This window comes from Phaenicophaeus curvirostris, chromosome 26, assembly GCF_032191515.1.
Source record: "Phaenicophaeus curvirostris isolate KB17595 chromosome 26, BPBGC_Pcur_1.0, whole genome shotgun sequence".
In the NCBI taxonomy this organism is placed as follows: Eukaryota; Metazoa; Chordata; class Aves; order Cuculiformes; family Cuculidae; genus Phaenicophaeus; species Phaenicophaeus curvirostris.
In genome coordinates this window covers 4,156,070-4,178,638 of record NC_091417.1, presented here as the reverse complement: position 1 = coordinate 4,178,638, position 22,569 = coordinate 4,156,070, and the positions used below count along the sequence as shown (strand labels likewise).

Sequence of the window (22,569 nt, the reverse complement as noted above, 5' to 3'; positions counted from 1 at the left end):
GGGCACTGGGGGTGGTGGGGGGCACTGGGATGGATTGGGGGCACTGGAAGGAGTGGGATGGATTTAGGGACACTGGGGGGAGTGGGATGGATTGGGGGCACTGGGGGGAGTGGGATGGATTGAGGACACTGGGGGGGGTGGGATGGATTGGGGACACTGGGGGGGGTGGGATGGATTGGGGACACTGGGAGGTGGGGGACACTGGGGGAAGTGGGATGGATTGGGGACACTGGAGGGAATGGGATGGATTGGGGACATGGGGGAGTGGGATGGATTGGGGACACTGAAGGGAATGGGGTAGATTGGGGGCACTGGGGGGAGTGGGATGGATTGGGAGCACTGGGAGAGTGGGATGGATTGGGGACACTGGGGGGAATGGGGTGGATTGGGGACACTGAAGGGAATGGGATAGATTGGGGGCACTGGGGGGAGTGGGATGGATTGGGGACACTGTGGGGAGTGGGATGGATTGGGAGCACTGGGGGAGTGGGATAGATTGGGGACACTGGGGGGAATGGGGTGGATTGGGGACACTGAAGGGAATGGGATAGATTGGGGGCACTGGGGGGAGTGGGATGGATTGGGGACACTGTGGGGAGTGGGATGGATTGGGAGCACTGGGGGAGTGGGATAGATTGGGGACACTGAAGGGAATGGGATAGATTGGGGGCACTGGGGGGAGTGGGATAGATTGGGGACACTGAAGGGAATGGGATAGATTGGGGGCACTGGGGGGAGTGGGATGGATTGGGGGCACTGAGGGGAGTGGGATGGACTGGAGTCACTGGGAGGTGGGGGACACTGAGGGGAATGGGATGGATTTGAGGGCACTGGGGGGAGTGGGATGGATTGGAGACCCTGGGGGGAGTGGGATGGATTGGGGACACTGGGAGATGGGATTGATGGGGGACACTAGGGGGAGTGGGATGGATTGGGGGGCAGTAAGGGGAGGCGAAGGGGCTAGGGAAACTGGGAGGAGTGGGAAGGATGGGGGGCACTGGGAGGCAGATGTAATCATCGGGCTGGGGGAGGCTGAGTGTGCTCACGCATGTTTGCACGGGGGTTGTGCGTGTGCAGTGGGTGCCGTGTGCACGTGGAGTGTCTACATGTGTGAGCACGAGTGTGCATTGAGGGGGGGTGCAGTGTGCGTGTGCTTGGGGGGCGGATACATGCACTGTGAGCATGCACAGGGGCTGTGTGCATATGTGTGTGAGTGTGCACAGGTTGTGTGTGTGCATGGAGGTACGTGCACAGCCTGTGCGTGTGCACACAGTGTATATGTGTATAGGTGTGTGCACAATGTGTGAGCACAGCCTGCGTGTGAGTGTGAAAGCGCATGAGGGTGTGTGCACAGCCTGTGTATGAGTGCACAGCTTCTGTGTGAGTGTGCATGAGGGGGTGTGTGCACAGCCTGTGTGTGAGCATGCACAGAGGTGTGTGCACAGCCTATCTGTGTGTGTGTGTGCGCGGGAGTGTGCACAGCCTGTGAGTGTGTGCACAGGGCTGTGTGCATGGGTTTGCAGAGAGGTATGTGCACAATGTGTGTGCGCACAGGGGTTGTGTGCATGGGTGTGTGTGTGCACAGCCTGTGTGTGAGTGTGCACAGAGTTGTGTGCACAGTGGGTGTGTGTGCATGGAGGCGTGTGCACAGCCTGTGAGTGTGTGCACATGGCTGTGTGAGTGGGTTTGCAGAGAGGTGTGTGCACAATGTGTGTGTGCACAAGGGCTGTGTGCATAGGTGCGTGTGTGCACAGCCTCTGTGTGTGTGTGTAGGTGCGCACGGAGGTGTGTGCACAGCCTGTGTGTGAGTGTGAAAGCGCATGAGGGTGTGTGCACAGCCTGTGTATGAGCGCACAGCTTCTGTGTGAGTGTGCACGAGGGCGTGTGTGCACAGCCTGTGTGTGTGCATACAGTGTGTATGTATGGGTGCACTGGGGTTGTGTGTCTCTGTGTGTGAGTGTGCACAGAGGATGTGTCTGGGGGTGCACATGGCGTGTGTGTGTGCACAGGGGCTGTGTGCACGGGTGTGTGTGTGCACAGCCTATGTGAGTGTGCATGGGTGTGTGTGCACAGCCTGTGTGTGAGCATGCACAGAGATGTGTGCACAGCCTATCTGTGTGTGTGTGTGCATGGGTGTGTGCACAGCCTGTGTGTGTGTGTGCACAGGGCTGTGTGCATGGGCTTGCAGAGAGGTATGTGCACAATGTGTGTGCGCACAGGGGTTGTGTGCATGGGGTTGTGTGTGCACAGCCTCTGTGTGTGTGTGTGTAGGTGCACACGGAGGTGTGTGCACAGCCTGTGTGTGAGTGTGAAAGCGCATGAGGGTGTGTGCACAGCCTGTGTATGAGTGCACAGCTTCGGTGTGAGTGTGCACGAGGGGGTGTGTGCACAGCCTGTGTGTGTGCACACAGTGTGTATGTATGGGTGCACTGGGGTTGTGTGCTTCTCTGTGTGTGAGTGTGCACAGAGGATGTGTCTGGGGGTGCACATGGGGTGTGTGTGTGTGTGCACAGGGCTGTGTGCGTGGGTGTGCAGAGAGGTGTGTCCAGTGTGTGTGTGTGCGCACAGGGGCTGTGTGCATGGGGGTGTGTGCGCAGCCGATGTGAGTGTGCATGGGGGAGTGTGCCCAGCCTGTGTGTGTGCATGCACAGAGATGTGTGCACAGCCTATCTGTGTGTGTGTGTGCGTGGGAGTGTGCACAGCCTGTGTGTCTGTGTGCACAGGGCTGTGTGCATGGGCTTGCAGAGAGGTGTGTGCACAATGTGTGTGTGCACAGGGGCTGTGTGCATGGGTGTGTGTGTGCACAGCCTGTGTGTGAGTGTGCACAGAGTTGTGTGCACAGTGTGTGTGTGCATGGAGGCATGTGCACAGCCTGTGAGTGTGTGCACATGGCTGTGTGAGTGGGTTTGCAGAGAGGTGTGTGCACAATGTGTGTGTGCACAAGGGCTGTGTGCATAGGTGCGTGTGTGCACAGCCTCTGTGTGTGTGTGTAGGTGCGCACGGAGGTGTGTGCACAGCCTGTGTGTGAGTGTGAAAGCGCATGAGGGTGTGTGCACAGCCTGTGTATGAGCGCACAGCTTCTGTGTGAGTGTGCACGAGGGCTGTGTGCACAGCCTGTGTGTGTGCACACAGTGTGTATGTATGGGTGCACTGGGGTTGTGTGCTTCTCTGTGTGTGAGTGTGCACAGAGGATGTGTCTGGAGGTGCACATGGTGTGTGTGTGTGCACAGGGCTGTGTGCGTGGGTGTGCAGAGAGGTGTGTCCAGTGTGTGTGTGTGCGCACAGGGGCTGTGTGCATGGGGGTGTGTACGCAGCCGATGTGAGTGTGCATGGGGGAGTGTGCACAGCCTGTGTGAGCATGCACAGAGGTGTGTGCACAGCCTATCTGTGTGTGTGTGTGCGCGGGAGTGTGCACAGCCTGTGTGTGTGTGTGCACAGGGCTGTGTGCATGGGCTTGCAGAGAGGTGTGTGCACAATGTGTGTGCGCACAGGGGTTGTGTGCATGGGTGTGTGTGTGCACAGCCTGTGTGTGAGTGTGCACAGAGTTGTGTGCACAGTGTGTGTGTGTGCATGGAGGCGTGTGCACAGCCTGTGAGTGTGTGCATGGGTGTGCAGAGAGATGTGTGCACAGCCTCTGTGCATGTGTGAGTGTGCAAGGAGGGGTGTGTGTGCACAGCCTGTGAGTGTGAGCGTGCACAGGGTGTGCATGGGGGCTGCGTGCGTGGCTGCTGTGCGTGCAGTGAGTGTGTCCGTCTGTCCGTCCGTCTGTCCGCCCGGCGCTGTCCGTTCAGCACCGACCCCCCCTCCATCCCCCCCCTCCCCGGTCCCGGTGCCGGGGGAGCCGCGCCCGGTCGGCTCCGTTCGGGGCGGGGCGGCGGCTGCTCCCGGCTCCCCCCGCCCCCCCCCCACCCCCTTCCCAGTCGGTTTCCGGGTTCCTGTCGCCCCCCCCCGCCCACCCCCCAACCCCCCCCCGAGGCCCCCGGCCCGGCGGGGCGGCCCCGGCTCCGCAGCGCCCGGCGAGAGCGCAGGATGCCCCGGGAGCGGGGTGAGTGCGGGGAGGAGGGGGGGGTGGCGGGAGGAGGAGGAGGAGGGGGGGGGGCACCCACCGGAGAGCGGCCCCACCCCGGGCATCCCGGATCCGGGACAGGCCCCCGCCCCCCAGGGCAGAATCCCCGGTACGGACCCGTTCCCGGTACAGCATCCCGGTCCAGCTCCCCCTCCCCCCCGGTCCAGCCCCGTTCCCGGTCCAGCATCCCCGGTCCAGCATCCCGGTGCAGCCCCCACCCCCGACCCAGTTCAGCATCCCTGGTCCAGGCCCCCCGGGCCAGCCCCAGCATCCCCGGTCCAGCCCCCACGCTGCCGGTCCAGCATCCTGGTTCAGCCCCGCTTTCCCCCGGTCCAGCATCCCGGTCCAGCTCCCCGGTTCCCGGTACAGCATCCTCGGTCCAGTCCCGCCCCCCCCGCCCCGATCCAGCATCCCTGGTCCAGCCCCGTTCACGGTCCAGCATCCCGGTCCAGCCCCGCGCCGTTCCCGGTCCAGCTTCCCCGGTCCAGCCCGCACTGTTCCCGGTCCAGCATCCCGGTGCAGCCCCCACCCCCACCCCGGTCCAGCATCCTCGGTCCAGCTGCCCCACGTTCCCGGTCCAGCATTCCCGGTCCAACCCTCCCTGCTCCGGTTCAGCATCCCCGGTGCAGCCTCCCCTCCCCCCGGTCCAGAATCCCCGGTCCAGCCCGCCCGGTTCTACGGTCCAGCATCCCGGTCCAGCCCCCACCCGTTCCCGGTTCAGCATCCCCGGTCTAGATCCCCCGCCCCCCGGTCCAGCATCCCGGTCCCGCCCCGGTCCAGCATCCCTGGTCCAGCCGCTCCCGTTCCCGGTCCAGCATCCCGGTCCAGCCCCTCCTCCCCCCGGTCCAGCACCCCTGGTCCAGCCTCCCCCCAGTTCCCGGTCCAGCATCCCGGTTCAGCCCCTCCTCCCCCCGGTCCTGCATCCCTGGTCCAGCCCCCCCGGCCCGGTTCAGCATCCCCGGTCCAGCATCCCTGGTCCAGCCCCACCCCCGCATTCCCGGTCCAGCATCCCGGTCCAGCCCCTCCTCCTCCCGGTCCTGCATCCCTGGTCCATCCCCACTCCCGGTCCACCCCCGCTCCCGCCCTCCCGGCCCCGGTTCAGCATCCCCAGTTCTATTCCCACCCCTGGAGGGAGGGAGGGGCCGGGGGGGGGGTGCAGCTGCCTTAGCTCTGCTCCCCCTCCCCCACAGCCCCCCCCCCCGTTCGGATCGACCCCCCCACCCCCAAACGAGGGAGGGGGGGTTGGGAGGGAGAGGTGTTAACCCCTTCCTGGCTGCCCTGCGAAGAGCATCCCCAGTACCCCCTGCCCCATTCTGCTGACCCCCCCACCCCCGGGGGACTGACACCCCCCCCCCCAAATGTGGGGGGTGATGGGTGCTGTGCCTGCTCCCTCCCTCAAATCCTGCCCCCCCTCCCCACCCCCCATTGCTGCAAAGCTGAGGGTGTGGGGACACTGGGATCCCTGGGAAGATGGGGGGACACCCGCGCTCTCCCCCCGTGCGTTGGGTCTGGGGGGGCTGGAGTCGGGGTCCCCCCCCTCCCTGACCCCCCCCCCCCCCTCTGTCCCCAGCTCTGTCCCACCATGTCGGTCTCCAAACTGCAGGACGGGGATGAGGTTTTTGGTGAGCGCGGGGGGGCCATGGGGTGCAGACACCCATGGGTGCAGCCCCCCCGGCCCCATAGCAGCTGAGCCTGCGGACACCAAGGGCTTGGGGACACGGGGATGGGCGTGGGGGATGGAGACACCACAGAGGGACACGTGTGGGGTGGGGGCAGGGGGGGTGGGGACAGACAGAGTGTTGGGGGACATGGGGACACACATGGGGACACATATGGGTACACGCAGGGGGGAGATGGGGACACCCAGGGGGACATGGGGACACCCAGGGGGACACCCATGGGGAGATGGGGACACACATGGGGGTAGATGGGGACACAGATGGGGACACCCAGGGAGGAGATGGGGACACACATGGGGGGAGATGGGGACATGGAGGGAGATGGGGACACATGGAGGGAGTTGGGGACACACATGGGGACACCCAGGGGGGAGATGGGGACACACATGGGGACACCCAGGGGGGAGATGGGGACACACATGGAGGGAGATGGGGACATGGGGGGAGATGGGGACACACATGGGGACATGGGAACACACAGGGGGGAAGATGGGGACACCCAGGGGGAAAATGGGGACACACAGGGGGGAGATGGGGACATGCAGGGGGGAGATGGGGACACCCAGGGGGGGAGATGGGGACATGCAGGGGGGAGATGCGGGCACACATGGGGGAAGATGGGGACACCCAGGGGGGGAAATGGGGACACACATCGGGGTGACCCCTGGTGATGGAGATGCTTGGGGACACCCCACTGCCCTCTCCCCATGCCGGGGCAGCTCTTTGAATGCTTCTCTCTGTCCCTCTGTCCCCTGTCCCGCCCCACCGGGTGCCCCATCCGCCCATGTCCCCAATGCCCTCTTCTCCCCATCCCCCTCTCCCATCTCCTCTGGGACCCTCACCCTTTGACGCCTGCCCCGTCCCTGCGCCCCCATCCCTGTCCCCTCCCCACCGCGCTGGCCTTCTCCTCCCGCCCACCTCCCCTTCCCTGTCTGTCTGTCCCTCTACCTGGTCGTATCCCCTCTCCCCATACACCTGTCTGTCCTCCCTGCCTCCTTTTCCCTCCCTGTCTGTCTGTCCATCCATCTGCCTGCCCATCCATACACCCCTCCCTCCTGTCTCCTTGTCCCTACCCTTCTGTCTCCTTTTCCTTACCTGTCCATCCGTCTGTCCGTCCATCCATCCATCCACCCACATCTTCCCTCTCCTTACCTGTCCATCTGTCATTCCTTCCCTCCCTTGCATATCATTGTCCATCCCTCCATCCCCATCTCCTTTTCCTTACCTGTCTGTCCATCTACCTGTCCGTCCATCCATCCATCCATGCACATCTTCCCAACCTGAACGTCCATCCATCCTTCCAACCATCCCTCCCGCGCATCTCCTTCTCCTTACCTCTCCATTTATCTATCCATCTCCTTTTCCCTGTTCCCATCCATCCATATCTTCCTTCTCCCTGCCTGTCCATCTGTCTGTCCGTCTATCCATCCACATTTTTCTTCTCCCTGCCTGCCCGTCCGTCCGTCCATCCATCCATCCATCCATCTCTTCCTCCTCCTTTCCTGTCCATCTATCCATCCATCCATCCACCTCTTCCTCCTCCCTGCCTGTCCATCTGTCCGTCCATCCATCCATCCATCCATCCATCCATCCATCCATCCATCCATCCACCCACCCACCCACCCACATTTTCCTTCTCCCTGCCTGTCCATCCGTCCGTCCATCCATCCCTCTGTTCATCCATCCATCCATCCATCCATCCATCCATCCATCCATCCATCCATCCATCCATCCATCCATCCATCCACCCACCCACCTTTTCCTCCTCCCTGCCTGTCTGTCCATCCCTCTGCACCTCCTCCTGTCCTGTCCGTCTGTCCGTCTCTCTCTCTCTGCCCCGGTCTCTCTTTCACCCCCAGATTTTACCGCTGTGGTTCCAGAGACGCCGCGCCTGGACAGCAGCCTGCAGAAGGCCCGCGCGCGGCTCCTGGCCAAGGGACGGCGGCACCGGCCATCGCGCTCCCGCCTGCGAGACAGCGTCAGCTCCACCGAGGGCGACGAGGGGCCCGAGGCTGGGGTGAGACGGGGGGCTGGGGGGAGCTCTGGGGCCCTGAGAGCGGTTTTGGGGGGACGCCGGGGTGGGAGAAGGGTTTGATGCTGAGGGGAGACCTCATTGCTCTCTACAACTCCCTGAAAGGAGGTTGTGGAGAGGAGGGAGCTGGGCTCTTCTCCCAAGGGACAGGGGACACGACGAGGGGGAATGGCCTCAAGCTCCACCAGGGGAGGGTCAGCCTGGACATTAGGAAAAAATTTTTCATGGAGAGGGTCATTGGGCACTGGCAGAGGCTGCCCAGGGAGGGGGTTGAGTCACCTTCCCTGATTTCTCCATCCTGCCATCCCTCCCTCCATCTTCCCTTCAATCCATCCTTCCTTCCATCCTTCCATTCTTCCATCCACCCTTCCATCCCTCCCCCTGCCATTCCATCCCTTCCTCCCTTCATCCACCTCTGTCCATCCACTCCCTCTCCCATTCATGAGGTGCCGGGCACGATGCTCTCTCTGCTCCCAAACCCTCTGTGCTTCCTCGCCCTCCCCCTCGCTCCATGACACGAGGGGATTCTCTGGTGTCTCATAGGCTCAGTAACCTCCCCCTGTGCCCCTGCCCGGGGCTCCCCCAGCCTTGGGATGCCCCCTCGGCCACAGTGTTGCTGGTGATGGGTGGATGAGGCGCTGAGGGACATCGTTTAGTATTTGATAAGAATGGTTGGACTCGATGATCCAATGGGTCTTTTCCAACCTGGTGATTCTATGATGCCCCCCGTGCCCCCAGCGAGCCGAGGGTGATGCCCCCCCGGCCCTCTCGCCCTTCTCCTTGGAGGCGGGGGCGTCGCGGCGGGCGCTGGGGGATCCCCTGGCCCCCTCACCCCCCCTCAGCCGGTACCGGCCCCTCACCGAGGCCTCGTCCCAGGAGGGGCTGGCGGGCACCCCCTCGCCCAAGTCCTGCCACAGCTCCGACAGCTCCCCCGGCTTCGCCCGCCGCGACGCCTGGCCCCAGCGGCACAGCGAAGGTGAGACACCCCCTCCCCAAACCCCAGGGACCCCAAACCCTTGGGAACGGTGGGTGACAACACCCCCATCCTCATCCCGCAGACGACAGCCGGGATATGAGCCCCCCCGAGCCGGCCAGCCCCACCGTGGGGCTCGACAAGAAAACAAGGAGGAAATTTTTGGATTTGGGGTGAGACGCGGTCCTGGGAGGGAACGGGGAGAGGGATGGAGGGGATGGAAGGAGCAATGAAAGGAGGGATAGAGGGAGAACAGAGGGAGGGATGGAAAGAGGAATGGAGGGGAGAAGGATGGGGATGGAAAGAGGAATGGAGGGGAGAAGGATGGGGATGGAGGGAAGGATGGAGGAGAGAAGAAAGGATGGATGAGTGTCAGAGGAAGAGGCTGGAAAGGTGATAGAGGAGTCTCAGGACACATGGAAGGGGCACTGGAGAGAAGAAAGGATGGATGTGTCAAAGGAAGATGCTGGAAAGGTGATAGAGGAGTCTCAGGACACATGGAAGGGGCACTGGAGGGAAGAAAGGATGGATGAGTGTCGGAGGAGGAGGCTGGAAAGGTGATAGAGGAGTCTCAGCACGCATGGAAGGGGCACTGGAGGGAAGAAAGGATGGATGAGTGTCGGAGGAGGAGGCTGGAAAGGTGATAGAGGAGTCTCAGCACGCATGGAAGGGGAACTGGGGGGACTTGGCCATCAGGACACCCCGCTCCCCCCTTGAATCCATCCCTCGCTGCCAGGGTGACCCTGCGCCGAGTGTCCTCCAGCAAGAGTCGGAAGGAGAAGGGCACCAACCGCTTGTCCATGGGTGGCAGGTGAGGGTCCCGCTGGGCTGGGGGGCTGCTGGGGTGGCCCATGGGCCCTGACGCGGCTCTGTCCCCAGGGAGGTGGCCGAGGGTCCCAGCCGCCCCTCGGGGTCCCCTTTCCTGCCCTTCTCCTGGTTCTCGGACAGCGCGAGGGGCTCGGCGTCCCCCGGCTCTGCGTCACCTGCCGGCTCGCCCCGGCACGAGGGGCTCAGCCCTGCCAAATCCGCCTCCCAGGTCAGTGCCTGGGACGGGGGTCCCGGTCCTGTGGCAGCGGGTAGGGGAGGGCATGGGAGCCCTGTGGGGCCAGGGGCTCCAGGGAACGAGGGGGTGCTCTAAGCTATGCACCTATAGGGCCAGGGGACACAGCCTCATGGATCTGGGGGTCTATAGTGGCAGGGGACACAGCCCCATAGATCTGGGAGTCTATAGGGCCAGGGGACACAGCCCCATAGATCTGGGGGTCTATAGGGCCAGGGGACACAGCCCCATAGATCTGGGGGTCTATAGTGGCAGGGGACACAACCCTATGGACCTGGGCACCTATAGGGCCAGGGGTCACAGCCCCATAGGGTCAAGATAGCTTTAGGGGGCACCAAGGTCTGGTAGCCCCCCTGAGGAGCCTGATGCCCATGGGGAGGGTGGCTATGGGGCGGGTGCGGGGGCTGCCATGGGGCAGCGGGGCCAGCCCTGCCCTCGCCCTCCCGCTGCGCCAGGACTCGACGCTGAGCGAGGACTCCCCGCCGCCCAGCGCCAGCCCCCGCCTGCCCGGCCCCACGGCCACCAGGTGCTCCTACCCCTACCACACGCTGTCCCAGTCCTCGGACGAGGTGAGTTGGGGCGCGGGGTCGGGGTCCTCCTCCCTGGGCACCAGGGGGACCCCGTGATAACCCCCAGCTCCCCATTCCCAGTTCCTGGATGAGCCGCCCGGCGCCGCCATGGGCTGGACGTGCCAGCAGGTGGGACAGTGGCTGGAGAGCCTCAACCTGGAGCGCTACGCTGAGGAGTTCTCGGCCCACGGCGTTGATGGTCCGCGGCTCCTGCACCTCGATGGCGCTAAGCTCAAGGTACGGGGCTGGGGGGCTCTTCTGCTGGGGAGCAGGGGTCCTGGGCACCCCAACAGGCTCAGTTGTAGGGTAAGAGGTTCTAGGTACCTTGCTCCATGGGGCAGGAGGTCTAGGTACCCCAAGGGGCTTGTCACGAACCATCTAAAACCTCATGTCCTAATTGGTAGCTCCATGTAGCAGGAGGTGGGAAGAGGTTCCAGATATCCCAATGGAGACAGATGGAAGGTTCTAGGTACCCCAAAGGGATGCCTCATGGTGGGACAGGAGGCCTGGATAGGTTCTAGGTACCCCAAAGGGCTCGTCACGAACCATCTAAAACCTCATGTCCTAATTGGTAGCTCCATGTAGCAGGAGGGTGGAAAAGGTTCCAGATATCCCAATGGAGACAAATGGGTTCCAGATATCCCAATGGAGACAGATGGGAGGTTCTAGGTACCCCGAAGGGATGCTCCATGGTGGGACAGGAGGTCTGGGTAGGTTCTAGGTACCCCAAAGGGATGCTCCATGGTGGGACAGGAGGTCTGGGTAGGTTCTAGGTACCCCAAAGGGATGCTCCATGGTGGGACAGGAGGTCTGGGTAGGTTCTAGGTACCCCAAAGGGATGCTCCATGGTGGGATAGGAGGTCTGGGTAGGTTCTAGGTACCCCAAGGGGCTGTGTGGGTACCTCAGCAGGATGATCCTCGTGCCGGGGAGGACAGGGTGGTCCAGGTGAGCCAGTTCACACGACAGGGGGTGCTGGTGCCCCATGGCTGGGGGTGTGTCCCACGGCCTCGCTGCCAGAGCCCGGCTGTGCCAGCAGGCGCTGGGCGTGGGCAGCTCGCAGGACCGCGCGGTGCTGAAGCGGAAGCTGAAGGAGCTGAGCTTGGCCGTGGAGAAGGAGCGCAAGGCCCAGGAGAAGGCGGAGAAACAGCGGGAGAAGCAGAAGAAGAAGGACCAGGAGCAGCGGCGGAGCTAAGGGGGGGCTGGAATGCCCCTGCACCCCCTCCCCACCCACAGACCCCAGACGAGCACCCGGCACGGGATGCGGTGCCGCGATGGCACTGCCAGGCTGGGATGGGCACGGAGAGGCATGTGCCCCCCCACCAGCCACCCCCTCCCCACCTGCACCCCCACACCTCACGGGCACAGTCTGGGCCCCCCAGGCCCTCCCTTTCTGGCTGCAAATGGCACGGTGGATCCCTCCTTGCTGTCCCGTCCCCCCCTGAGGGGGTCACAGCCACCCCCAACCTCGGCCCCCAAGCCTGGGGAGCACACGGCCTGACCCCCCCGACACGCACAGCCCCCCGGCGGGGTGCAGGGAGTAAATGCTGACCCCACCCCCAGCCCCACAGACGGCGCCCCAGGGGACCCCCCCAGGAAATAAAAGGGTATTGAGGGCCAGTGCAAACGAGTGCCACCAGTGTGAGCCTGAATGGGATGGAGCTGGGGGACAGGGTGGGGTGGGGGGAGCTCTGTGCCAGGCTGGGGGGCAACCAGAGTGCCCCCCTCACCCCAGGATCCAGCCCCTCCATCCCCGACCCCCTCTGTGTCCCCAGCTACCCCCTGTGAGTGCGCTGGGGTGGGTAAACTGAGGCATGGAGGGGTGTGAAAGGCAAGGAACCTCAAAGCAGCACACAGGGAGGTCAGTCAACATCCACTTTACTGACTGGGGGGGCCCGGGGGAGCGGGAGGTGCTCCTGAGCATGTGGGGACCCCTCCGGGGTGCAGGGAGCTGAGGGGCACACGCGGTTGTGGGGCGGGCACACGTGGGTGAGAACAGCTCAGTAGTGCAAGACCGGGGATGGCAGCAGCAGTGGGGGCCGGGGGGAGCGTGCTCAGGCCTGGTGTCCCCCCCCCGACCCCATCAGGGGCTGGGAAGTGCTACTGGTCGTACTGGGAAAGGACCAGTCCCTGGTTGCCCTGGGGCGCTCCCTCCTGGGGTGGGTGCCAAGGCAAGGGGGGGGACAACATGGGCTCTGCCCGCTCCCTGCTGCGCCAGTGCCACCCCCAGCTATGGACCTAAGTGCCACCAAGGTGCTGGGACCCCCGCAAGGTGCTGGGACCCCCCCCACCATCTCCCACACTTCCCAGTGAACCGTAATAGCAGCAGGGAGGGTAGAACTGGGGTGCTAAAAAACCCCACACCGGCATAAAAACCCCTCACTCTGGGGTGCTGGGGGACACCGGGGGGGGCAGGGTCTCCTGTCAGGCTTGGGGGGGCTGCGAGCCCCCGGGGGGGGGCCCTAGGGAACGCGGTAGGTGGAGGTGTTTTTGGGTTCGGTGCTGGGGACGCACCAATCCCCTGCCTCCTGGCTGGCCTGGTAGTGCCGCCACGCCGACTTGTTGTAGACGGGCAAGCGCTCCACCGAGTCCGTGGACAGAGCCTGGGGGAGAAACGGTGCTGGGGAGGGCCCTGCGCACCCCCCACTTGGGGCCATGGAGTCCCCCAGCCCCACGACGCAGACCCACCTTCAGGTAGATGACGGCATCGGTGCCGAAGCCCTCCATGGAAAAGAGCTGTAGGTCCCCTTGGAAGTACTTGGCGTAGAGGCGTGAGATAGGCAAACCGTAGCCAAAGCCGGCCTGGAGGGGGGATCATCACTGGGGTTGGTGACCCCAGGGCAACCCATGCCACCCCAAAGTGGCCCCAAGCCACACCAAGAAGCACCATGTCCATCCAGCAGTGTCCACAGGCCACCTTGAGGCTCCTTCAGTGGTCCACACGCTACCTTTGGACCCCCATGCCACCCTAGCACACCCAAATGTCCCCATGCCACCCTAAAGTGTCTCTGTGACACCCCTAGGCACTCCCAAAATGTCCCCAGGCCACACCTAAATGTCCCCAAATGCCCCCATGCCAAGCCCAAACCTCTGCAGACCACCCCCAGGCATCTCCAAACCTCCACACGCCACACCCAGGCACCTCCAAACCTCTGCACACCACTCCCAGGCACCTCCAAACCTCTGCACACCACTCCCAGGCACCCACAAATCTCTCCATGCCACCTCCAGGCACTTCCAAAGCTGTGCACGCCACACCCAGGCACCTCCAAAGCTGCGCATGCCACCCCCAGGCACCTTCAAACCTCAGCATGCCACCCCCAGGCACCTCCAAACCTCTGCACACCACCCCCAGGCACCTCCAAACCTCCGCACGCCACACCCAGGCACCCACAATCTTCCCATGCCACCCCCCAGGTGCCTCCAAACCTCAGCATGCCACCCCCAGGCACCTTCAAACCTCTGCACACCAGCCCCAGGCGCCTCCAAACCTCCGCACGCCACCCCCAGGCACCCACAAATCTCCCAATGCCACCCCCAGGTGCCTCCAAACCTCAGCATGCCACACCCAGGCACCTCCAAACCTCCACACGCTACCCCCAAGCACCTCCAAACCTCCATACGACACCCCCAGGCACCTCCAAACCTCCGCACGGCACCCCCAGGCACCTCCAAACCTCTGCACACCAGACCCAGGTGCCTCCAAACCTCCGCATGCCACCCCCAAAGCACCCCCTATGCCACTCCAGCCACCCCAGAATGTTCCCATGCCACCCCCAGGCACCCCCAAATGTCCCCACACTCCCCTCGGAGCCACATCGTCATGCCCCTTGCCCCGAGGGGTCCCCACGGTGCGTCCTCAGGGGTTCGGTTCATACCAGGGGGGCCCCGCCGGTGCCGAGCTGGGGGGTGGGCGCGGTGGAGTACATGTAGCTGAAGAGCCGCTCGATCTTGCGCAGGGGGACTCCCATGCCACGGTCGCTCATCTGCAAGACGCCATGGAGTGATCCCCCCATCCCAAACCACACATCCCCCTCAGCGGGCTCGGGGACCAGATGGAGCCGGTGGTCCCTCACAAACCTTGATGGAGAGGTCCTCCTGGCCCAGGGCCACCATCACCTTGATGGCCGGCAGACGCGGGCTGTTCTCGTGGCTCTCCACCGTGGCTCGCATGGCGTTCTGCGGGCACGGAGCGGCTGCGGGTTAGCGGAGCCCCCTGAAACCTCGCTCCCGTCACCCCCCTGCGATGGGGCTGGGGTTACCTTGAAGAGCTCAAAGAGCATGTGGTAGAGGTGCGAGGGGACGTAGACGATGCTGATGGGCTGCTGGGCGTTGCTCGCTGCGAGGAAAAGAGAGCGGCTGTCAGCATCGTCACCCATAGAATCATAGAATCATAGAATTACCAGGTTAGAAAAGATCCATCAGGTCATCGAGTCCAACCATTCCCATCAATCACTAAACCATGTCACTCAGCACCTCGTCCACCCATCCCTTAAACCCCTCCAGGGAAGGGGACTCAACCCCCTCCCTGGGCAGCCTCTGCCACTGCCCAATGACCCTTGCCGTGAAAAATTTTTTCCTAATGTCCAGCCTGAACCTCCCCTGGTGGAGCTTGAGGCCATTCCCTCTCGTCCTGTCCCCTGTCCCTTGGGAGAAGAGCCCAGCTCCCTCCTCTCCACAACCTCCTTTCAGGGAGTCGTAGAGAGCAATGAGGTCTCCCCTCAGCCTCCTCTTCTCCAGGCTAAACACCCCCAGCTCTCCCAGACGCTCCTCTTGTTCTCCAGCCCCTTCCCCAGCTTCATTGCTCTTCTCTGGACTCGCTCAACATCACCCTCCCGAACCCCAGACAAGCCACCTGAGAACCCACCTCCTCCCAGACCACCCCTTCCACGGCCTCACCGTTCACCTCCTCGATCTCCAGGTCAGGTGAGGACATGTAGTACTTGTCACACAGCAGCTTGGCCATGTTGTAGGCGTCTGGGGGGGGCAGCAGGGGGGTCAGCACCCCTGGCATGAAGCCCCGAATGTCACCCCCCTGCCCCCAGTGTCCCCCACCCCACCCCAAGGTACCCCAAAATCTCCTAGTTGGATCACACGTCTCTTCACACATGTACCCCACCGCTCCCATCCCACCTCACGAAGGGAAGGGGAGGGTTTGGGGGTCCCTTTCCACCCCCCCAATTTTTTTTTTATTCTTCCAGATCCAGGTAGTTTTGGGATCACCTGGAATTACCCCAAAGCCCAGGACATGGGTTCTTGGCTGAGCACCCCTGAACTCGTGACACGAATGGCTCCCTAACAGTGATATCCCAGGGCGAGGGAAAGATCAGGGGGGTCTCCAGCCTCTCCCTCGCACCCCCACAAACCCTGCACCCCCCCAATCCCCACAGACCTCTGACTACGTTGGACACGTTGCAGTGGGGGTCGATGCTCCCGATGTGCTTGGGGTGCGCGGGGTTGGTGCTGCCATCGAAGAGCAGGGCTGGGGAGGGGACGGGGGGACAGCGAGCGGTGGGGACCCCACCCCAGCCCTGGTGTCAGCTGGGGACACCCCCCCCACCTCCCCCAGGCTGTGTGCAAGACCGGGCTTAGTGTCACCCCGGGGGGAAAAGGGGACACGGGGGTTAGAAACATGAATAGAGGCAGCACTGGGGGGTGATGAGGACAGGGGGTGCCAGGGGGACACACACCAGGGGCTGAGGCAGATCCCCGGGGCTGGGGGGGAGGGTATTAGGGCTGGGGCAGATCCCCACAGTTGGGGGGAGGGGGGTATTAGGGCTGGGGCAGATCCCCAGGGCTGGGGGGGTGGGGGTATTAGGGCTGGGGCTGATCCCCAAGGGCTGGGGCAGATCCTGGGGGCTGTGCAGGGGTTGGGGGGGATCAGGGCTGGGGCAGATCCCTGTGCTGGGGGTAACACTTGGGGTTGGGGAGGATGCTTGGGGCAGGATGCTCGGGTTGGGGAGGGGGGACATTTGGGACAGGAACCCTAGGATTTGGGGGGACATTTGGGGCAGGGGGATGCTCAGGGCAGGTTCCCTGGGGCTGGGGGGGGACACTGGGGGCAGAGAGAGGAACCCCCAGGGTTGGGGGGGACACTGGGGATGGGGGCAGGATCCATGGGGTGGGAACCCTCAGGGAATGGGGCTGCTCAGGGGCAGGAGCCTGGGGCTGGGGGGATGCAGGAGGATGTTCAGGTGGTCGAGGGGGACGCTCGTGGCTGATGGGGACCCCCCAGGACAGAGCAAGGGACGCACCTGGGGCCCCGGGGCAGGGCAAGGGACGCACCTGGGGCAGGTAGGGACCCCAAGGCAGGGCAGTGGGGCACCCAGGGTTGGGAGGGCCCCCGCACTCACTGTGCTGGTTGATGAGCATGCGGATGGAGATGCGGCTCAGGTAGAAGCGGTCAAGGAAGTACTGGATGTTCTGGTTGGAGACGGGGTCGTCCCCGTAGGCCTCCTTGTACTCAATGACGCCCTGGGCCATGGTGGGCACCACATCGTTGTGCCGGTTGCGGATGGTGACAAGGGCGTTGGTGAATCTGGGGAGGGGAACGGGATGGAGCTGGGGGGCACCTGCTCTGCACAGAGCCCTGATCCAGGACAGGTTCCCACAGGAGCTGGTGGCACCAGGGAAAAACCCCCAAGCAGAATTCGGTGGCCCAGGACACTTGGAGGACACCATGTGGGGATGGTCTGGGGATGATGTGGGGTGCAGTGATGCCAGCACGAGGTCACAGAATCATAGAATCACCAGGTTGGAAAAGACCCACCGGATCATCGAGTCCAAGCATTAAGGTCAGGAGGAGGTGACACTGTGATCAGGGACAAGAGGCGTCACAGACCCACTGTCACCCCAACTTACTGTCCCAGGGTGGCCTGGTCCTCGGGGTCCCGCTCGAGAAACTCCATGATGTCCAGCAGGCTCTGAACGTACCTGAGGACGGAGCTGGTTACCCACACCCAGCGCCCCCCACAGTGAGGGGACACCCAGGACCCCACACCAGGAGCACGGAGGGCGCGTCACGCAGGGAAAGGGGTTCAGCACCTCCTAACTAGGACCCCCCCACCAAAAGCTGCCGCCCCACAAAACTATCCTGTGCTTAGCAGGGGCCCAAGCTTATCCCACCCCCCAGAGGTGGCCCCTGGGGACACTTGGGGACGCAGCCCAGCAGAGTTGGGGGCAAAGAGGTCCCTGCCAGCCAGGGTTCCTGCCCACAGGTTGTGGGAGCGCAGCACGCAGGACCTGCTGCCACCGGCGCTGGCCGAGGATGCAGCACAAACAACATCACGTGGTGGCAAAGGAGAAGGTCCAGGCTGGAGCTGGCAGGGGACCCGACGCTTAAAGGGACACCCAGAACCTAGGGACAACGTCCCCGAGGTCAGAGACCCCCAGATATCGGGGCTGGCTTGGGCCTTTCAGGGGCTGGGAGGTGGAAGTGGCACTAGTGACCTCTAACAGCTGGGGACACTGTGCTGGCACTGCCCCAAAGGGCCTCCTGCCACGCAAGGGCACGTGTGGCACCAGCTGGTGCTGCCCTGCCAGCTGTCCCTGTCCCACCCGGCAGCTCCTCTGGAGCAGGACCTGCTGGGGAGGCAGCCGGTGGTGGCAGTGGCACCTATGTTGGGAGCAGGACACCTCAAGCCATGGCAGAAGCCATAGTAGCAACAGGAGCCACGCAGGTGACAGTGGCATGACCTACGGTGACGGCAGTGGGACCCCTCTAGGTGACAGCAGTGAGACTGGCAGTGGTGGGACCTCGGGAGCAGGACCTGTGGTGGCAGCAGGACCTGTGGTGGCACCAGGACCTGTGGTGGCACCAGGGATTGGGCAAGTGCCAGAAGTGGGACCCCCAGCACCAGAACCCTTGGTGGCAGCAGGAACCCCAGGCAATGGCAGAAGCCATGGTGGCAATGGGAGCCACACAGGTGACAGTGGCATGACCTACAGTGATAGCAGTGGGACCCCTGTAGATGGTGGCAGTGGGAGCTGTGATGGCAGCAGGACACCCCAAGCAATGGCAGAAGCCATAGTGGCAACAGGAGCCACGCAGGTGACGGTGGCATGACCTACGGTGACAGCAGTGGGACCCCTCTAGGTGACAGCAGTGGGACTGGCAGTGGTGGGACCTCGGCAGCAGGACCTATGGTGGCACCAGGACCTTTGGTGGCACCATGGAGCCCAAGTGCTGGTGGTTGGACCCCCATAAGTGACAGAAATAGGACCCCAGCAGCAAGACCCAAAAGAATGATGGTGGCAGCACATCCCCACCCATCGCCATGTGGGACCGGGTGGTCCTGGAGGTGACAGGACCCCTGGAGGTGACAGGACCTCCCTCCATCTCACCAGCTCTGCACCAGCTGGACAGAGGGCGTGCGCAGGACGCGGTCTGGCAGCAGGTTGATCTCCTTCATGATGTTGGAGAGGCGGACGGGGAGCTCCTGCCGCAGGAAAGCGAAGGAGGTCTTCTCGCAGGCATTGGTGGATCCTGGAGGAACACAGGCTGAGCCCCTGCTCCGTGTCCCCCCAGCCCCAGGGCTGCCTCTGCTCCTGCTCCGCTGCTGGGAGGGACTGGTGGGGACTGGGAAGACTGGAGCAGGTCCCTACCCTTGGCTGGAGGGGTAGCCGGACGGGCTAGGAGGGTGGGGGGTGCACGGCTCAGCCTGCTGGGGAGACAGGAGGGGTGTCCAGTGCAGCCCAGTACAGCCCAGTAGAGTCCTGTATGGTTCAGCGCAGCCCAGATGGAGGCTGGAACCCCCTCTGCCAGGCAATCTGGGCACCATCAGAGCCGGGGACATTGCAGAGGAGCCCCCTCCCCACCCCGATGGGGACACCCTGCAATGTCCCAGGACAGGGACACCTCCAGCCAGGAGCCCCGGGAGGGAAGGAGGGGGGCACAAAGCTGCCCCACGCCCCCCAGGGGGGGATCCCTGGGGCTGGGGCTGAAGTGTGGGGAGAGCTCGGGGGGGGCACTTGGTGCTGGGGGCCAGGCAGGGACTGGGGACTCGCAGGCACAGCCACCAGCTCAGTCATGGGTAAATATAGCAGTGACATTAAACACCGCAGGGAGAAGCCGGGGGGGGGACACTACTCCCTGGGGCACCTACTGGGGGGGATGCCCAGGGGGGACCCTGTCCTCACCCTAGGGGTGCTGGGGAGGAAATGAGGGACACTGATCCAGCTGGGGGGTGCAGGGATCCCCCAGCTGGGGGTCTCACACAGGGGATTTTACCTTGGAGACAGGGACCCCATGGAGGTTGAGGTTCAGGGACCCCAGGGGGATGGGGGACAGGGACCCCAGGGGGGTTTTAACTTGAGGGGGACCAGGGGGTGCACGGAACCTGCATCCAAGGGTCCTGCAGAGGGATTTCTTGCCTGGGGGAGCCCGGAGGAGGTAGGGGGGGTCCCACACATCCAGAGGGGCCGGAGAAAGTAGTGTGGGGGGGTCCCACATCCCCGGGGGGGGCCAGAGGAGGTAGTGGGGGAGTCCCATATTCCGGGGACCCCGGAGGAGGTACGGGGGGGGTCCCACAGCCCCAGGGGGGCCGGAGGAGGTAGTGGGGGGGGCCCACAGCCCCAGGGGGGCCCGGAGGAGGTAGTGGGGGGTCCCACAGCCCCAGGGGGACCCGGAGGAGGTGTGTGTGGGGTCCCACAGCGCCGGGGAGGCCCAGAGGAGGTAGTGGGGGGGTCCCACAGCCCCAGGGGGGCCCGGAGGAGGTAGTGGGGGGGGTCCCAAGGCCCCGGGGGGCCGGAGGAGGTAGGGGCGGGGATCCCAGGGCTCCGGGGAGGCCTGGAAGAGGTGTGTGTGGGGGGTCTCACAGCTCGGGGGGGGGGCCCGGAGGAGGTTGGGGGGGGTCCCACAGCCTAGGGAGGGGGGCGGAGGAGGTAAGGGGGTGGTCGCATGACCCGGGGGGGCCCTGAGGAGGTGGAGGGGGAGCCTGGAGGTGGTAGGGGGGGGTCCCGCAGACCCGGGGGGGCCCGGAGGAGCGGGGAAGGGGGTCTGGGTATTTACCGAAGTCCAGGAACTGCTTCATAGAAAGCGGCGAGGGGGAGAACTTGCTGAAGTGCTCGATGTAGGTGGGGACGCCGGCCAGCGCCGCGCGCTTCGCCAGGCTCCGCAGCAGCCGCATCGCCCCGGGACCCCCGGGACCCCGGCCCCGTCGCCCCCACCAGTCAGCGCCGCCCCCGCCCCCGCCGCGGCCAATCAGCGGCCTCGCTCTCCCCCTTAGCCCCGCCCCCCGCCCCGCCCCCGCCGCGCACAAACAACTCCAGCCGCGGCCAATCAGCGCCCGCCCCTGGAGCAGGCCCCGCCCCTCGGAGCTGCCAATCATCGCGGCGGCCAATCATCGCCGCGCTTTTTGCCGGCCCCGCCCCCCGCGCCCGCCTATCAGAGACCGCGCTCGCCCTCTGGCCCCGCCTCCCCGCCCCACCCCCGCCGCGCGCAAAGAACTCCAGCCGCGGCCAATCAGCGCTCGCCCCTGTGGGCGGCCCCGCCCCTCGGAGCTGCCAATCATCTCCACGGCCAATCAGAGCCCGCTCCCTCGCTGGCCCCGCCCCCGCCGCGTACAAACAACTGGAGCAGCAGCCAATCAGCGCCCAACCCCGCTCCCGCCCCTCGTAGCCGTCAATCATCTTCCCGGCCAATCAGAGTCCGCTCCCTCCTCTGGCCCCGCCACCAGCGCCGGCTCCGCCGCGCGCAAACAACTCAGCGCCCGCTCCCGCCCCTGCCCCTCCTAGCTGCCAATCAGCGCCCGCCTCCGCCTCTGGCCCCGCCTCTCGGAGCTGCCAATCATCTCCACGGCCAATCAGTGCCCACTACAGCCGCTGGCCCCGCCCCCAACGCTCACAACCAACCCAACCCGCGGCCAATCAGCGCCCGCCTCTGTCGCCGGCCCCGCCCATTCCGCTGCCAATCATGGCCCCGGCCAATCAGCGCTGGGCCCTGCCGCTAGTCCCGCCCCTCGGAGCTGCCAATCATGGCGCCGGCCAATCAGCGCCGCCCCCGCCGCGCCGAAGCGACACAACCCGCCTCCCGCCGCCACTCAGCGCCGCGGCCAATCAGCGAGCGCTCCCGCTCCTGGCCCCGCCCCCAACCCGCGCTCCGCCAATCACCGCCGGCGCTCGCCTCTGGCCCCGCCCCCCGCCGCTCACCTCTGCCCCCTTAGCCCCGCCCCTTTTAACCCCTTCCAGCCCAGAGCAGACCTGCTGCGCTTAACCCCTCGCTGCCCGGGGCGCCCCATTAACGCCTTCTCAGGGGGGTCTGAGCCCGCCGCGGTCATTCCCCCACGCCCCCTTCCCAACCCCCTGGGACTGGGGCCGGCTCCCCCCTTCCCTCCTTGCCCACGACCCCCTCATCAGCCACTAGGCGTGGTTACAAATCCCAGCGTGAGGCTTTATTGGGCCCCAGCGAGGGGGGCAGGGGGGGCACGACCACCCCCCAGCCCCCAGTACCGACCGCACACAGAGACACGGAATAAGTTAACCCCGGCCAGGGGTGGGGACCGAGCCCCCCAGAGCCAGGGCTGGGGGGCTGACAACCCCCCCAGAGCCAAAACTGGGTCCGGGGCAGGAGGAGGAGGTGGGGGAGGAAGGAATGAGGCCTCAGGACCCCCAGAGCGAAGGGGGAGGAAAAGGGGGAGGAAAGGGGAAAAGAAATGAAGAAAGATGGGGGAAGAAAGGGAAAAAGATGGGGGAAGAAAAGGAGAAAGAAGGGGGAAATATAGGAGAAAAGAAGGGGGGAAGGAAAAGGGGGAAGGAAAAGAGGGAAGGAAATAAGGAGGAAGGAAAAGGGGGAAGGAAATAAGGGGGAAGGAAAGGGGGAAGGAAAGGGGGAAGGAAAGGGGGGAAGGAAAGGGGGGAAGGAAAGGGGGGAAGGAAACAAGAGGGAAGGAAAAAAGGGGGAAGGAAAAAAGGGGGAAGGAAATAAGGAGGAAGGAAACAAGGAGGAAGGAAAAGGGGGAAGGAAAAGGGGGAAGGAAATAAGGAGGAAGGAAACGAGGAAGGAAAGGGGGAAGGAGAAAGGGGGAAGGAAAAAGGGGGAAGGAAACAAGGAGGAAGGAAAGGGGGAAGGAAAAGGGGAAGGAAAAGGGGAAGGAAAGGGGGGAAGGAAACAAGAGGGAAGGAAAAAAGGGGGAAGGAAAAAAGGGGGAAGGAAAAGGGGGAAAGAAAAGGAGGAAAGAAAAGGAGGAAAGAAGG

General features: G+C 64.2%; 2 protein-coding genes across 6 annotated transcripts; one reads left to right on the top strand and one right to left on the bottom strand.

The window, feature by feature from the left end:
- The first annotated feature begins 3,961 nt into the window (after positions 1 to 3,961).
- On the top strand, positions 3,962 to 11,745 carry SAMD14 (sterile alpha motif domain containing 14). Of its 5 annotated transcripts, none has more exons than XM_069876742.1 (10): positions 3,962 to 4,045; positions 5,637 to 5,688; positions 7,605 to 7,762; positions 8,516 to 8,753; positions 8,836 to 8,923; positions 9,487 to 9,561; positions 9,630 to 9,786; positions 10,266 to 10,379; positions 10,461 to 10,616; positions 11,417 to 11,745. In XM_069876742.1, exons 2-10 carry the CDS (start codon positions 5,649 to 5,651, stop codon positions 11,570 to 11,572), a joined length of 1,182 nt encoding a protein of 393 aa, XP_069732843.1. In that variant the 5' UTR covers positions 3,962 to 4,045; positions 5,637 to 5,648; the 3' UTR covers positions 11,573 to 11,745. The 5 variants fall into 5 exon arrangements, with proteins under 5 accessions (XP_069732843.1, XP_069732844.1, XP_069732842.1 ...); XM_069876743.1 differs by having other exon boundaries at positions 7,626 to 7,762; positions 11,417 to 11,744; XM_069876741.1 differs by having other exon boundaries at positions 3,976 to 4,056; positions 7,626 to 7,762; positions 11,417 to 11,744.
- A 493-nt stretch (positions 11,746 to 12,238) lies between these two features.
- PDK2 (pyruvate dehydrogenase kinase 2) lies at positions 12,239 to 20,538 on the bottom strand. Its single transcript, XM_069876912.1, has 11 exons — positions 20,387 to 20,538; positions 18,721 to 18,862; positions 17,239 to 17,310; positions 16,731 to 16,915; positions 15,770 to 15,859; positions 15,277 to 15,354; positions 14,640 to 14,716; positions 14,458 to 14,556; positions 14,256 to 14,363; positions 13,066 to 13,179; positions 12,239 to 12,980 (listed from the first exon to the last, which is right to left on the bottom strand). Exons 1-11 carry the CDS (start codon positions 20,502 to 20,504, stop codon positions 12,840 to 12,842), a joined length of 1,224 nt encoding a protein of 407 aa, XP_069733013.1. The 5' UTR covers positions 20,505 to 20,538; the 3' UTR covers positions 12,239 to 12,839.
- Between the last annotated feature and the right edge of the window lie 2,031 nt (positions 20,539 to 22,569).